This window comes from Mustela nigripes, chromosome 17, assembly GCF_022355385.1.
Source record: "Mustela nigripes isolate SB6536 chromosome 17, MUSNIG.SB6536, whole genome shotgun sequence".
Classification (NCBI taxonomy): Eukaryota; Metazoa; Chordata; class Mammalia; order Carnivora; family Mustelidae; genus Mustela; species Mustela nigripes.
In genome coordinates, this window is record NC_081573.1 from 10,511,258 (window position 1) to 10,526,963 (window position 15,706).

Genomic DNA, 15,706 nt, shown 5'->3' on the forward strand with positions numbered 1-15,706 from the left:
CCTCAGTCTCATCAGTGGTACATGAGGATAGTAACAGCACCTGCCTCTGGGGAGGTGGTGGTGGGGAGGATTAGAGAGGTAGCCGAGGCAAGGACGGAGCTCGCGTGTCATGTGCTCAGTTAACAAGAATGATCTTGTCCCTTCCTGACTGCGCTTCTCTGCGTCTGACCCAGTGTGGCCTCTTAACACACTACATCCCATCCTCACCCCAGCCCTTTGAGGGAGGACCTTGATCCCCATTTCAGAAAGGACACCGAAGCTCAGAGAGGGCAAGTGTCTTGCCTAAGGCTACACAGCAGAGTGGGAACTCAAACTCAGAAAAATGCGATGCAAATTCCCCTGGTTTGACCTTGGCCTGGGGTTCCAGGTTAGGACTCCTATGATGGCCCCTCTTTGAGTGACCTTGGGTGGGCTCCTTCCCATTCTGGGTCTCCACTTGTAAACTGGGGGCCACCTTGAAACACTGAAGGAAGCTCCAATTCTGGTTTCTGTAGCCTCGGACAGGAGAGACCGTTCCCTCCTCCTCCTCTCCCCAATCTGGAGCCTGGCTCAGAGGTCCTGGAAGGTCATGGAGCTGGCGCCCCCACAGTCCGGCAAAGGCCAGCAGGGTCCAGTTACGTGTTGGGGGCAGGGAGGGATAATGTGTGGGGGTCCTGATAGATGGACTGTCTGCCCCCGCCAACAAGCAAAGAAGCACGCAGAGAATTCTGTTCCCCGGGTCTCATTAAGCCCCAGACTTAAATAACTGCTGACTAGTAAACAGGGAGGGCTGAGGGGGCCCCTGCCTGCCTGCCCCTTGCCCTCCTGGGCAGTCAGGGGCTCAGAGGACAGCACACCGACCTGGGAGCAAAGGGTCTGCTTCCCTATTTGAAGTTGGGAGCAGGCACACCCCAACTCTGGGTCCCCCCTGAGGGCCCCACTAGGAGTTTAGGCTCCAGGCTCCCATCTGTGAGCCGGATTTGGGGAGGGTAGGGTGGCTGGCTGTTGGGCACTCTGGCCCCAGGTCCCTCCACCCTCTACAACCTTCTGCCAGCCCTGAAGAAGCGGGTGCTTAATTATCCGGTCACTCTATCCCTGCTTGGCCAGGCAGCTAAGCCCAAACATCTGGCCCTAGGGCCCAGGGCCAGGGTGGGTGACCAGCCCCCACCTACTGTTGGCCCTGACCTGGACACCTCCCATGGGACAGCTGAGCCCTATCCTGTGCCTGCCAGCTTGCAACAAGCCCAGAACAGTAGCTGCAGAAGCCTAGCGATCTTGACCTTTGCAGAAAAACACATTTGACAAAATTTAACAGCCATTCATGGTGAACACACAGACACACACGCACACACACACTCTTAGCAGAATAGGAGCAGAGGGGGCTACCTTAATCCCAGGAAGCGTGGAGACACAGATCTGTCCTTTCCCGTGGGCAATCTGACTGTCCATGTAGAAAACCCCGGAGCATTCAGCGCACAAATGGTTAGTGTTAATAAGAGATCAGTGAGGACGCAAGATCAGTATTCTAACATTGTGTCCCTTGCACCAGCAAGTGTGGCCCATGCCCTGGGAACATGGGCCTCACCAGCACCACCTCAGACTCTCCGGATCAGATTGGAATCCACGGTTTAGCAAGCCGGCAGGTCATTGTGGCTGGCAGCTGGAGGTCTGAGAAGCGCTGCTCAAGCTATTTGCATTATCTGTGCCCCAGCACCCACATGCAGGGACTCTGCCCCAAAGCTTGTTCTCAGAGGTTTGCTGGGTTGGCCCCTTCTGGCCCCCGGGGTTGGCCTGCTCCCCGCTGCAAGCAGCTTGCAGGTGGGGTGCCAGTGGGTTGGTTTAACACTCTGCTGATGCTCTTCATGATTTTTGATCCTGAGTTTTCTAAGTGAAATTGATGGGGAAGGAGCGCGGGCTCATGCAAAGACACTTCCCTGATGGGTTCTGGTCATAGGACCCCATCCCCAGCGAGTAGCTCCATGCCCCAGGCCCAGGGGAGGGCATGGCATCACTAGCAAATGGCAGAGAGGGAGAAGGAAAGGAAAAACTTTTTTTTTGAACCAAGAAGCCCCACATTTTCACTTTACACTGGACATCTACATGGTCCTGCTTGCAAGCTTGAGGTCCCAGCTTAGGGGGTAGGGCAGAGTGTCCTTGGCAACCACCAGCTGGGTACACTTTAGAGGTGTTGGGCTGGGGTGAAGATCTGGGTTTGAATTCAGACTCTTCCATCTTTAGACTTGCTGGTCATTAGAAAGTAGGTTTCTTCCCATTGGGGCCTCAGTGGTCTTTTCTGTAAGACAGAGCGGGGAGTAGGTTCTGTGTTTAAGGCCCTGGTTTGTGATTGACTCAGAACTATGAGGAGAGCAGTGTTTTCTCTTTTCTCTTTGATGGGAATTCAGAGGGCTGGAGAAGGAAAGGAACTGATTAAGGCATGAGAACCTTAGAAATGCTTCTTTTGTGGTATTTTAGCCTCATTGAGATGAAATCTGCATGCCATGAAATTTACCCTTTCCCCATGTACAATTCGGTGGTTTTAATATATCCAGAGTTGTGCAGCACTCACCATAATCTAACGAGTCCACCACCACGCCCCCCGAAGAAGAAAAGCTGTGCCCCTTACCCGTCATTCCCTGTCTCCCCCTGACAGACCCACCCCCGCATCTGCCTGTTCTGAGCATTTTCAGAATGGAGTCCTGCAGTGGCATATCTTGCACTGCTGACCTCTCTCTTCTCACGGCGTTGGTGACGTCCACCCGTGGTTTGGCACGGGTTGGGGCTTCGTTCTTTCCCATGGCGGGGTACTAGTCCAGAGTCTGGATGGACCACCTTGTGTTTGCTTAGCTGTGGACAGACACTTGGGTTGTCTCTGATGAGGAAGCAGGAGGCTGGCTGAGGACAAAGCAAAAGCTGGCGCCTTGCACCCCCTCTTCTTCTGGGACTTCATCATCTCCATGGTTTGGCTTTTGAGTAACGTACTAGAATATCTGTGTGGATGCATGCTTTCCGTTGCTTGTGGGCACGAACCTCAGAGTGGAATTGCCGGGCCACGTGGTGGTTCTGTGTCTGATGAGCTGACAAAGGCCAGCCTGTCTCCCACGATGGCTGCACCATTTTTTACACTCCCTCCGCACTGCACTGGGATTCTAGCCTCTCCACGTCCTCACTAACACATGGCAGTGAGTCTGGAAGCCTCTTGAGCCCACCTCTTCTATCCCGACGGTTTACCTGCCCCAACGCACGTGTCCTCCCAGGGAGGGACGGCCGCCTCACAACCCCCCATGCACGCTCGCATTGCACATTCAGACGTACACAATACCATCACGCAGCCCGCCACATGCACCCCAGCCTTCTGTGTGGGACCCCTTTGGCCACTGATGGCAGCCGAACACCCTGAAGTTAAAGACCATGGTCCCTGGGCAGGACCCAGTCTGGGTTTGGCTCCGGGCTCTGCTCCTGCTCCTGATCCAGGTGGGAGCTCAGGTGTTACCTTGGTCACCCATGCACCCCGACCCGTGAACTGAAGAGGGTCCTAGCAGGTGAGCCAACGTTTCTGGGGGGGGGGGGGGGGGGGGGGGGGGGAGCGAGGGGGTTTGGGGGGGGGGGGGGAGCTGGAGGAGTGAGGAGCATGCTGCTTTGTCAGTGTTAAGTATTATGATTAGGATTAAGCCTTACTTAATTAAGTAAATAATACTTAATTAGCACTGCCCCGGGTCCCTTCGGGCCTTCTGGGAATTTTCGTCCTCCCACCCTGCCCTGGGGCCCCCCACTGGGTCATTATCACCTCCCAGTTAATCCTCAGCTGCTGCCACCAATTAACACCCTCTGCAGCCTCCCCTGCCCCTGCCTGCCCCTGCCCATCTGCACTCCCCCCTTCCCAGCTCCACCCTGCCCCAGCCGCCTCCAGCTTTTTTGGGACACATTCTTGGCCTGATGGTTCGTGCTACTTCACATTCATGGATAAGATGGCAGAAGGTCCTGATCCTGCTCCCCCCTCCCCCCCACTATGTACCTCCCTGTCTTGTTCTTTCCAGTATCCCCTACTCCAGGAAGCCCACCTGGATTGCCCAGGACAGGGGCCAGTGTCCCTAGTCCTCTCTATTGAAACTAGATTCAAGGGTCTTTGGGGTCACTCCACAGGCGCTGTTAACACCCCCCTCCCAAGTCCAGGCAACACCTAGGAGGCCACAGCAGGGGCCCTGGGGGGGGTGGTATGGGCCTGGGAGAGAGTGACACTTGATCCAGCTCTGAGTTGTAACCTTGCTCTGGGCGGGAGGCCAAAGAAGGCGAGGAGAGGAAGACAGAGTGTTTGCAAACAGGGCAGTGGCCAAGAAGGGGCCGGGGTGAGGGTGGGGGGAAAGTGTGAAGGAGAGAGGGGCCCAGCTGGTGACTGGCAGCCGTGTCTGGGTGACTTTTCTCCTCCGGCTACACACACACTTGCTCAAGGTCCTGTGGACACACAAACCCAGGTCTGATGTCCATACATGCAGGGCCAAGCACACGCAGACTTCCGTGCTGTCCCCTCACACACAGGCTCAAACACTCGGACCCATCAAACACACAGTCACATCACCCACACAGGCCAGGACAGTCACACCCCACCGTGTCCCCCCCACACACCACGACTTGTGCACAGCCCTGGGCCCAGAGGCTTATGGACACACACCTCTGCAGAAATCCCCACCGCAGTCCAGCCGCAGTGCCCGTCCGTAGCAGCTCTGATGCTCAAGGCCTCTGCTAACACGTGGGCCCGCGCAGAGACGGGCTTTCCCAGTCCTGACATGCATCCACGCCAGCCTCTGGCATGAGGCACGGCCACACCGTGCGGCCATGTTTGGCTTCTGCGGGTCTCTCCCTGACAACATGCTGTCGGGTCTTCCCCACAGGAACAGACCAGCAGCATCATGGAGACCAAAGTGCCGGGTAAAGCTAGGTTTGAAAAGAGGGCGATGGCCAGCCCAGACTGTGGGCGGAAGATGCAGGGCTGGGGGAGTGGGGGAGACCCGGCCCAGGAGGAGAGACGGGACTGGAAGACAGGGACACAGAGGCGGTGACACAGAACCAGACAGGTGCATTTATTGAGCAGACATCTCTGAGGCCCTTCTGTTGGGCCAGGACTGCGCCGGCTCCATGGGGCACCTCACAGGACAGGTGGGACCCCTGTCCCCGCAGGACACACAGAAGAACCACATGGACCTAAGCTGACAGCTGGAAGGGGATGAGTGTCCCGGAGGGCAGGGAGCAGAGGAGAAGGAGGCGGTGGGAACACAGGGGCGGTGACCTCGCCTGCCAAGGGCAGGCCTCACTGAGCAGGGCAGCTGAAGCACCCAGGGTGTGCGGGAGGCGAGGGAAGGAGCCACAGGATTTCGGGCAGGGGGGAAAGCAGGTGCCAAAGCCTTGGGGAACGGCGATGGTGGGACAGGCATGCAGCTGTCTCAGGGGCCCCCTAGGCCACAGGAGGGATGGCCATGTGGGAGGTAAGGAAGAAAGGAAGAGGGAAACGGGTAAAAAAGAAGCCAAAAGGCAGCACAAGAAGGTGGAGGCAGCCTTAGGACATGGGCACGTGGTTCCGTTCCCGTATCTCCGCAGGCAAGGTGGGCTCGGGCAGCCCCCCTCACTCTCCATCCTCCTCGCCATCCCCCTCCTCCACCTCTTCAGCTTCCCCCTCCTGCTGCCTCCAGGGACGCCCCAGGTAGTCCCGGATGGAGCTCACGGGGCTCCTCTTCCGGGGGTGAGGGTCCAGCAGTCCCCACAGGAGACTGTCGGCCATAGGTGTCAGGCCGAACCAGGGCTGAGGACGGTCCTCGGGCTGGCTAGACGCCTGCCAGATGAGGAAGTCCTCGTAGAAGGGGTCGGCCTCAACCAGGGGTTGGTCCCAGGGGAAGTAGCCAGTGAGCAGGCAGAACAGCAGGACCCCCAGCGCCCAGGCATCCAGGGCAGGCTGGATGGGCAGGCCCTCGGGCAGGGGCGGAGGGCAGCAGAGCTCAGGGGCCGTGTAAGGGATGGGCGGCCCAGTCAGGCGCAGCAGAGTCCCACGCGGCCTTGTGTGGCCAAAGTCGGTGAGCTTGACCCGCTGGCACGCCGGGTCACACACCAGTACGTTCTCGGGCTTGATGTCCCGGTACACCAGGCCCCGGGAGTGGATGTGCTCCAGGGCCGAGGCCAGCTGGGCCGCACAGCGCTGGACTGCCGGCTGCGGGAGGCCCACCTGCAGGGGACGGGTGTGAGGGCCTCCTGCCCCTGCGGACAGCTGGCTGGGGACTGAGACCATGCAGGCGCTCCTCAGCCCCGGGGGCCCAGGACAATGAAGGACCTCCAACAGACTTGCCATGGGGAGGCCCAGCGTGCCCCGTAGGGACTGTGAGCCCTGGGGAGGTCTAACATGACCCCCTCGAGGCCTGGGCTGAGCCCATGGGGGCGAGTGAGTCTCGCTAGGGTACAGTGTTGGTTCTGTGGTGATCTATGAACTCCAAAGGAGACCAGGGAGGGGCCCACCTACCCACCTTGGGCTGGATGAAGGTGATGAGGTCTCCATACAGGACGGGCTCTGTCAGGAAGCTGTAGGAGTCGGCCGACTCAATGCCAATGCCGTAGGCCGTGACTATGGCTGGGTGCGTGCCCAGTGAGAGGCCCACGCAGAACTCATACAGGAAGCCACGGAGGGAAGTGGACGCCTTTGGGAGCTGTTTCAACGCCAGGGTCGTGCCTGGGACAGCAGGGACAGGAGTGGAGGGAGTGAAGGAGCCAAGGGTCACCCTGGCCACCCCCTTGCCCCCCCAGCCCAGACTCTCTCCCCAACGCCACTGCCACCTCCTCCCTGCCATGCAACCCTACATGCCGCGTGGCCACAAAAACGCCGTCCGTGGTAATTAATAAGAACAGTAACGCAGCATTTGGTGATTTTCTGCTCTGCTGTGTTGGAACAGATGGGGGCCCCCTGGGAAACTGCACTCGGAACTCCAGATGACTTCGTTTGGCTCCTGGTTCCAGCAAACCCGAGCCCCAAAGCCACAGGGAATGCGGAAGGGAAGCTCTGCCCTAGGGACGCCATCCCTGGAAGGAACCTTCATGCAAACAGTTCTCAAGAGTGTAGGTCCCCTGAGAGCAGGAACTCTGGCTTCTTCACCTGCAGAGTCACCCGCTGCCCTCACCAGGAGCCCAGGAGTGATGGACAGAGGTCACCTCCTTGCCTCACATGCGGACCACTGTCTTTCTGTCCCCCGGCTGGATGCAGCAATGCCCTGGACCTCAGCCATGGTGGCATGTGCCACTGTCAATTCTGATGGCGTCCGTCCCTTGGGGCTGTGAGTGCTGGGCCCCAGACCCCTCCGGCTCAGGGGCCCGCATCCAGGAGGTACAACGAAGCATGGTCCCCTGGGCCCCCCGTTAGGCCTCGTGCCTCCATAGTCCAGGAGGGCCCATGTCTGGACCTCTTGCTCCTTGCATCAGTCTCTGATATGGGCTGAACCATGCACCCCCGTCCCCGAATCCAGAGGTGGAAGAAGTCCTCACGGCCTTTCGCAGAACAGAGCCCTGTCTGGAGATAGTCTTGAAAGAGGTAAAACGCGGTCCCTGGGGTGGGCCCCAATCCACTGTGACCAGTGTCCTTAAAGAACGAGGAACCGGACGCAGACACACAGGTGTGGATACACAGGGACACACCTGCTTGGGGACTTCCGCCTCCAGGAGCTCAAGAAGGTGGACTCCTGCTGTTTGAGGCCAACCAGCACCCCTGCCCCAGCCCCAGCATGCAGAGCTCGGCGCCAGCTGGCAGGGCGCACTTGCAAAACCCTCCCCCTGTGCAGGCTGGAGCTCCGCCGTGGAGGCAGGCCTCACGGACTCAGCTCTGGGTTCCAAGCACTGAGCACTGAGGGCTGAGTCCCTGGGCAGCCTTGCTAGGCGCGCCCTGTGTCGATGCTGACTCTGAGTTCCATCCACACTGTGCCTGGCTCAGGGGACCAACAGAGGATGTGTGCATGCCTGGCCAGAAAGTTCCAGATGAAGCCAGCCCCCAGAGGATGACCACAGGGAGGGCTCTGTCTGCTCCCCTTTCTCTCGGGTACTATAGCCATTGACACATGCTCAGTCACCCACATTCTCGAAGGAGGAGCTGAGGCTCAGAGAGGGCAGGGGAGAGCCCCAAGAACACACAGCCTTGTGGGGGGAGCAGAGGCAACACTCGATTCCTGCTGACACTCCCGGCCTCAGCTGGCACCTGTCGTGACCCATTCAACCACCCTCTGACCCTCCTGCATCTGTCTCCAGGCCCTGGTACCTTTCTGACGATGGGTGACCAGCAGGACCCGGCCAAAGCGGCCCTGGCCCAGGGAACGCACTTGCTGGTAAAGCTCGTCCACCTCGGCCCGGACCAGGGTTTGCGCACTTAGCGCCATCATGTCCTCTAGCTCCAGGGCTGCCTCCTGGCCCTGCCGGAGCTCCTCTGCTGTGAGGCCCCCTAGGTCCTCCTCAGCTACATTTTCGGCAGCCCCTGCCTCCACCTGTTCCTCATCTGACTGTTTGCCGGGCATCTCTGTGGGGCAGAGTAGAGACAGTGACCCAGGGCCCAGGTCCTGCTAGACATGGGTCTGAGGAAAGAGGGGGCCGGAGGTCTGGACTCCTGGATCTGAGGGAGGAGGGTCTGGGGGCCTGGACTCCTGGATCTGAAGGAGGAGGGAGCGGGGGCTCTAGATTCCTGGGTCTGAGGGAAGAAGGGGCTAAGGGCTCAATGACACTTTTCATTGTGACTCAGTCTCCCTCTTCATTGGAGCATCTGAGGAGTGGGGAGACCAGTTGCTGGTCAGGGTAAGGTCAAGCCTCAGGTCGCAGATGGCTCTCACCCCTGCCCCCACATCCTGGCACCACCCAATGGCCCAAGGGTGAAAGATGAACCAGATAACTTGAGACACCCCCCAACCTTGTTTCCAAAGCAAACAGACTTGGGCCCTGGGGGTGGATGAGTAGCCTCTTTCTCCTAAGAGCAAACAGGTGCTATCTCCCTCCAGAGGCTGGAGAGGGCAGCCACGCACACCAGGGCCTTGGAGGACGGCTGGAACCTGGGTGGGAGCAAGCACTTGGGAGCACCAAGTCCTTGAGACACCTGGGGTCCAACTCTTCCACCCCCAACCCCTCCTCCTCCCTCAGACCCAGGAGTCCAGGCCCCCAGCCCCTCCTCCCTCAGACCCAGGAGTCCAGGCCCCCAGCCCCTCCTCCCGCAGACCCAGGAGTCCAGGCCACCAACAACTCCTCCCTCAGACCCAGGAGTCCAGACCCCCCAGCCCCTCCTCCCTCTGACCCAGGAGTCCAGGCCCCCAGCCCCTCCTCCCTCAGACTCAGGAGTCCAGGCACCCTGCCCCTTCTCCATCAGACATGGAGTCTGGACCGCCAGCCCACCCCTCTCCTGGAACGTTATACAACTCACACATCTTATGACTCCCAGACTCTGCTTCCCTAACACTTAACCATTCTAGAGCCTCGAAGTTCAGCCCCTGACCCCCTGAGGCACCCAGGACTTGGGTCAGCTGTGTGCTTCACTCTCAGGTGCTGCCTACCTCAGGCTGTTTAACCCTTGCCTCCTCCTGACCTGCGCTCCGGCCTCCAAACCTCACCTTCTCCAAGCTTGCCTGACCCTTCGCTGCGCTGTGGTCAGTGCCCAGCTCTAGATCCCATGCCAGCAGAGGCCTGCCCAGGAGCAGACCCCGCCCCCACCTAGGGGGTCGTAAACCCCGCCCCTAGACCCGCCTCTTCTACCCCACTAGGGCCAGAGCGACATCGTGTGTTGACTCCTAGAACTGGCTGCCACCAGAAATCTGTCCCAGACCCAGGCCCAGAGCCTCCTCCACTCTCACACCAGGGAGTCCAGGCCCCCAGTCCCTTCCTCCCTCAGACCAGGAGTCCAGACCCCAGGCCCCTCCTCCCTCAGACCCAGGAGTCCAGACCCCAGGCCCTCCTCCCTCAGACCCAGGAGTCCAGACCCAGCCCTCCTCCCTCAGACCAGGAGTCCAAGCCCCTGTGGAGGATGAACTCATTTCTCTAGTTTGGCCCTGACATAACCCCACCCAGCTGCCCCATCAATACCCCAGTGACAGGTCAGACACAAGTGTTTCGTGAGGGGTGTTCAGGGGGTCGGACACTGGGGTCCTGTTTGGGGAAAGAATGAGACAACCAGATTCCAGAACGATGCAGTGAGAGATGATGTCAGACTTGGGGCTGAGGGGAAGCAGGTGGTGGAGCAACTGGGAGGGGAGGGGTGGGGGGAGGTCCTCATTCTGCATCTACAGATTTCAGAGTTGGTGGGGGAGGCAAGGTAGGCACTCCTGGGCCTGATGGAGGAGGGGCTGGGGGCCCAGGATTCACATTATTTCCTTGGTTTGCTGCAAGATGACCACTGTGAAACTCCCTTCATTTTATTTATTTATTTTTATTTTATTTATTTATTTTTTTAAAGATTTTATTTATTTATTTGACAGACAGAGATCACAAGTAGGCAGAGAGGCAGGCAGAGAGAGAGGGGGAGGCAGGCTCCCTGCTGAGCAGAGAGCCCGATGTGGGGCTCGATCCCAGGACCCTGGGATCACGACCTGAGCTGAAGGCAGAGGCTTTAACCCACTGAGCCACCCAGGCGCCCCCCTTCACTTTTTTTTAAACAAACCTTTAATTCAGAATAGTTTTCAGTTTCCAGAACAGCTGGAAGGATTGTGCGGAGAACGGCCAGGCCGTCCCCAGCTCCCCACCAGGTTGGTATCTCACGTAGGCAAGGGCACATTTGTCCAAACAAAGGAGTCATCAGTCATCAGTCAGGCTAGACCCTGCATAGACTCTGGATCAGGTCTCAGCAGCGCTTCCGCCAACCGCCTTCTGTCCTGGGTCCGAACCAGGACACCACACAGCACTTGGTGAACCCACTCTTTTGAGTCTAGAAAGCACACAGGGCAGATTCCCTGGGAGGGGGAGCCTGAGCTGGGCCTTGGGAAGGGCCTGGGATGCCCCGTAGGTGGGAAGCCCCAGGCATCAGGCTCATGCTGCAGGCTGGAGGGGCAAACGTCCCAGCTGGGCCCAGGGCTCTCAGTGCAGACTCCGAGGCCCACAAAGCTGGGACAGCCCCACACCTCGCCGTGCCGGTAGGGAGCTGGCACAATGGGGAGCAGAACCCCTCCTCCAGCAGGAGCAGAACTGAAAAGATGTTGAAAGAAGGAAAACCAAGTCCACCCCGGACAGCCCAACAGGTGAGGCCGAAAACCATGGGAGACAGAGGTCACCTGGGTATAGGTTCCAACGAGGCTGGAGAGGGCTTGGAGGCACTGAGCTGTGAGTAAAGTTCTCGGGAGAGGATGCACTATGCACAGAGGGCCCATGGCAGGACAGTGCGTGTGTGTGTGCAAGGATTTAGGTCCAGACAGGATGAGTGACTGCCCCAGTGTCACCCGGAGTCGAGGGAAATGGAAGAGGTGGAGGGTGAGGTTTCCATGGAGCTGGATCTTGAGAACTCAGACATAGTGCCACAGATTGCAAGAGTCAACCAGGTGTCAGTGGGGACGAGTGGCCCTGTCAGAGCTCCGTGAGAGGCACTCGGCAGGTCCCCGCAATGTGGAAACGTGTCTACGGGGAGCAGAGCCTTCCTTCAAGAAGGCACAGTCAGGACAGAAGGAAGAGGAAGGGTCCTTGAGAGAGGAGGCAGCTGGGGGCCTGGACTCCAGTCTGAGGGAGGAGGGGCTGACTCTTGGACTCCCAGGTCCTCTGCTGAGAGGGGAATTGTGCTTCCCAGTCCAGCCCTCAGCAGGGAGAGACGCACTGTGTTCCATCTCCGTCCTCCAGGGAGCAGCTGTCATCCAGGTGGCCGGGGAGGGGGGGTTACTGGGGGAGGGGCCATTGGCCCAGACTCTGACCACCTGTCTCCGTCACCTGGTCAGGGAGCTCCCCGATCTGTCCCCATCCTCCTGCCATCTTTGTCCTCCTCCTCCTCTTCATCTGTCCACTCCTCCAGGCTTGCTCCCCCCTCTTCCTCCTCCTCCCCATCTTCACTAGACATGCCCCCCAAGCCCCCAGGTCCCTCTCTGTTCCTCTCTAGCCCCCAGTCATCCCCCAAGAAGTCCAGGACAACCAGTGGGGGACTCCTCGTTTCAGGATCCAGGTCTAGGAGCCCCTGGAGCAATGCCAGAGCCGGGGGAGCAAACTGGTCCCAAGGGGGGGGTGGCCGAGGGGGTTGGGGCCTGGTGGTCATCCAGCCAGCAAAGGTCTCAAACTCGGGGTCCGGGGCCAGTGCCACATCCCAAGGGAAGCAGGCAGTGGCAGTACAGAAGAGAAGCACCCCCAGGCCCCAGGAATCCAAAGCTGGTCGCAGGGGAAGGGTCTCAGGTGGCAGCAGGAGGCAGAGCTCGGGTGGGGCAGAGGGTAGTGGCCCTGGTGGGGCAGGGGTTGGACTGCCCTCGGGCCGGGTCAGACCCAAGTCACCTAGGGCCACACGGCTGCAGACAGGGTCAAAGACCAGCACGTTGTCTGGTTTGACATCCGCATGGACGAGCCCCCGGCCATGGAGGAAGTCCAGGGCTCCAGCCAGCTGGGCCATCACCCGCTTCACCAGCAGCTCTGGGAGGCCCTGGGGTCAAGGAGAGATGAAGGTCAGGGTGTCTTGGCTCCTTCTTTATTTGGTTTCTTGAAGTTCAAGAATTCAGAACTTCAGACCAGTGGCTACCTCTAGTGTCCCCCAACATCATCTCCAGATTATCCTCAGCCACACCTTGTTACAACCTCTGTATTCCAACCCCCAGTATGTCATCACCGGAACCTCAGACTGAACCAGAAGCTGTTTTAGCTTCCATCAAGCTTTCTTCTAACCCTAACTCAAACCCCCTCCTCACATATCCTGTCTCCTCTAGCCTGATCTCCCAGATCTGCAATGGGAACTGAAATCTCATACTTAATCCCAATCTTAGTTCCTACTAATTTAGATTCTACTGCTAGTAGAATTCCTACTAATTTAATTCTCTAACTCAGACACCACTCTGAAGTCAGTTTACTTCATTGGATTGATAAATCAATCCATCTGTCAAACCACTCATCCATTCAAGTTTACACAGCAGTGTTTCTGCTTAGCTTCCATTCTACCAGCCAGTCAGCAATCCAATAAAGTATTGAATTATTTGTTATCCAAAATCCATCCATTTGTTCTTCCTTGCTTCCTTCCATTTATCTGCCATCCATCCATCCATCCATCCACTCATCCATCCAACCATCCATCCATCCATCCTCCATCCATCTATCCACTCATCCATCTATCCACCCACTCACCCATCCATCCATCCATCCATCTACCCATCCATCCATCCATCCATCCATCCATCCATTGCTCTGCCCATTCATCTGTCTCCCTCCCTTCTTTCTTTCCCTCTGCTTATCTCTAACCCTGTCTGAAATCCAAAATTTATTCCTAAAATTGGCTCCATCCTAATCTTCAAACTCATGTACCCTCAGAATCTCATGAATTCAGTCCTGACCTGGTCTCCTCAGCAGAAAGAACTTCATTACTCCTCTCCGATCTCCAACTCATTCTGTATACATATCCTCAACCATCCCATCCATGCTTTCTACACCCATTACCAATCTATAATCAACCCACACAACTCCACGCATGCCCGCACTCCCAATCCCGGTGCGAACTAAAATCTCACCCCTAATCTCATTCCCACCCCAACCCCAAGTCCCTGCCCATGCAAACTTGTGTTGGGATGGTTGGGTGGATTAGGTTAGGGTTAGGCATGGGATTGCACTGAGAGTTAGAAATAAGGAGGGTGTCTAGGGCTTAGGGAAGGGCTAGACTGAGCACTGATTTGGGTGTCAGGATTGGAGCTAGAAATGGGTTAGGGACAGTTGTACATAGGATAAGCCATTCTGGCCTTTGGTCCCCACCCGCCTCACCCGTTCCTTCAGCATCCCGCTGAGGTCCCCATATGGCGCGTACTCCTGGGCAAAGGCGAAGTGTCGGGGGCTTTGCAGGGGTCCTGCCAGAGTCTGCAGTAAGCCTGGGTGTGAAGAGACACAGCGGCCCACACAGAACTCTCTCAGGAAGGTGGTCCTCAAGACCGAATCCCGACGAAGGACCTTCAGGGCCACAGCAGGTCCTGCCAGGTAGAGGGGAGCAGAAGGGAACTCAGAGAGCTCTGATCTTGCTGTGAGACCTTAGGCAACGTGCTTAACCTCTCTGAACCTCAGATGTTTCATGTGTAAACAAGAATGGGAGGGAATAGTGTCTGACATCTCTCAGCTTCCAGTCTGTCCTTGTGTGAAGTAGGGGTTAAAGGTGACCATCCCTGAGGACTCCCTATTTGGCTGTGTGGCCTCACGCAACTGCTTTACCCTCTCTGAGCCTGTTTTCTCTTGAGTCAAGTAGGGAACATGGAGACCTGAGCTCCAATAACTGCACTCCTGCCTTGCTGTGTGGCCCCAGGCAAGTCAGCCTTCCTTGGGCTAGCTCTGTTTATTGGAAGATCAAAGAGCTCTTAACTTTCTGAGTGCCCCCGTCCAGGGTTCCTGTCATCTCCTGGGGATGCCCCTTGTCTCTGTGGCTTCTGAGAATCCTATTCTAGGGACATGCTGGAGTCTGCCCTTTGGTGGCCAAACTCACCTCCTTGGCGAGGCCGGGCAAGGAGTACGCGGCCATAGGAGCCAGAGCCGAGCTCTCGGATGAGGCGGTACGGGACACGTAGATTCCTCACTGGGGTCACCCTGGTGGCTGTCAGCTCCACGAGCCGTTGGAGGGCTGTAGCTGTGTCCTCCTGTCGGAGAGGAGCAAAGGTGGGGAGGGGGTGAGTCTGGGGCCCCCTCAGAGTGGTGGGGGAAACTGGAGGTCCAGCCCAGGGCTGGGGTGGGGTGCCAGGGTAATGGGGTCATTGTCCCCAGGGAGAAGGATGAGTCACAGTGACTCACCGGCCTTGGGCCACCTGTTTTTGTGTCCTGGCAGGGTCAGGGTGATTGTCTCAGAGACCCTGCCCATCTGTGGGAACCACCAGAAGCCCCCAGCCCCGGCTGGGACTTCACGCTCAGCTCACACAACCTCCACTGCACCCGTCTCTCTCTCCATCCTCTCCCTGTGTTTCCCGTTCTTTATTTCCGAGTCCATTGCCCTGAGTCTAGCTTTGTGTCCTCAGGTTGGTGTTATTCTGGGTCTCTCTGTTTCTCTGTTTCCCTGTCTCTCCCATCCCTCTGTGTTTGTCCATGTCCCTCTTTGTGTCTATCTCTGACTCTGTTTTTCTGCCTCTCTCTCTTTCTCTTTCCCTGTTTTCCATCTCTCACCTCTGGGTCCCCATCCTCATGGTTCTCGGGCTCCCTGAGCTCCATTTCAGAGACCCCTGGCGTCCGCTGGACCTTGCCCGAGCCAGTACCCCTTGTCTGGGTTGCCTGCGTCCCGCTGTGCCCCCACAGAGCTGAGGTCTAGAGCCCGTTGGAAAGGGTCAGCCTCTGTCTCTCTCTGCCTGTCCGAGTCAGAGGATTTCTTTGCCGACCTCTGCCGGACTCCTGCCTCCGGACAGCCCCGTCTCTGTTTGTCCGTCTGCACTATCCTGCTGATTTCTCTGGTCCGTCTCACACCTCTGTCCCCTCTCCAACCTCGCGGTATCTTTGCTTCTGTGTGACTGTCTATCTCCCAGTCTCTTTCCACCAGCCTTCCTGCCACTGTCTTGCCCCTATCCCAGCTCTCGATTCTCTGGGTGGGTCTCCCTATCCTGTGTCTTGTCTC

General features: G+C 57.9%; 2 protein-coding genes across 3 annotated transcripts; both read right to left on the minus strand.

The window, feature by feature from the left end:
- Window positions 1-5,030: 5,030 nt before the first annotated feature.
- On the minus strand, window positions 5,031-9,671 carry SBK2 (SH3 domain binding kinase family member 2). Of its 2 annotated transcripts, none has more exons than XM_059383976.1 (4): window positions 9,585-9,671; window positions 8,255-8,509; window positions 6,483-6,685; window positions 5,031-6,187 (listed from the first exon to the last, which is right to left on the minus strand). In XM_059383976.1, the coding sequence occupies exons 2-4, from the start codon at window positions 8,505-8,507 to the stop codon at window positions 5,594-5,596; spliced, it is 1,050 nt and encodes a 349-aa protein (XP_059239959.1). In that variant the 5' UTR covers window positions 8,508-8,509; window positions 9,585-9,671; the 3' UTR covers window positions 5,031-5,593. The 2 variants fall into 2 exon arrangements, with proteins under 2 accessions (XP_059239959.1, XP_059239960.1); XM_059383977.1 differs by having other exon boundaries at window positions 9,528-9,612.
- Window positions 9,672-10,469: 798 nt separating this feature from the next.
- Window positions 10,470-15,309, minus strand: SBK3 (SH3 domain binding kinase family member 3). Its single transcript, XM_059383414.1, has 4 exons — window positions 15,265-15,309; window positions 14,597-14,783; window positions 13,891-14,093; window positions 10,470-12,571 (listed from the first exon to the last, which is right to left on the minus strand). The coding sequence occupies exons 1-4, from the start codon at window positions 15,307-15,309 to the stop codon at window positions 11,882-11,884; spliced, it is 1,125 nt and encodes a 374-aa protein (XP_059239397.1). The 3' UTR covers window positions 10,470-11,881.
- Between the last annotated feature and the right edge of the window lie 397 nt (window positions 15,310-15,706).

What these genes read in the sequence shown, in the direction of transcription:
- SBK2 (XM_059383976.1), bottom strand. Translation starts at nt 8,507, where the DNA reads ATGCCCGGCAAACAGTCAGATGAGGAACAGGTGGAGGCAGGGGCTGCC. An exon ending in GGTCACCCATCGTCAGAAAG is followed by an intron (nt 6,686 to 8,254) that starts GTACCAGGGCCT and finishes CTGCTGTCCCAG; the next exon opens with GCACGACCCTGGCGTTGAAA. An exon ending in TCACCTTCATCCAGCCCAAG is followed by an intron (nt 6,188 to 6,482) that starts GTGGGTAGGTGG and finishes CGTCCCCTGCAG; the next exon opens with GTGGGCCTCCCGCAGCCGGC.
- SBK3 (XM_059383414.1), bottom strand. Translation starts at nt 15,309, where the DNA reads ATGGAGCTCAGGGAGCCCGAGAACCATGAGGATGGGGACCCAGAG. An exon ending in ATGAGGATGGGGACCCAGAG is followed by an intron (nt 14,784 to 15,264) that starts GTGAGAGATGGA and finishes AGGGGGCCCCAG; the next exon opens with ACTCACCCCCTCCCCACCTT. An exon ending in TGCCCGGCCTCGCCAAGGAG is followed by an intron (nt 14,094 to 14,596) that starts GTGAGTTTGGCC and finishes TCTACCTGGCAG; the next exon opens with GACCTGCTGTGGCCCTGAAG.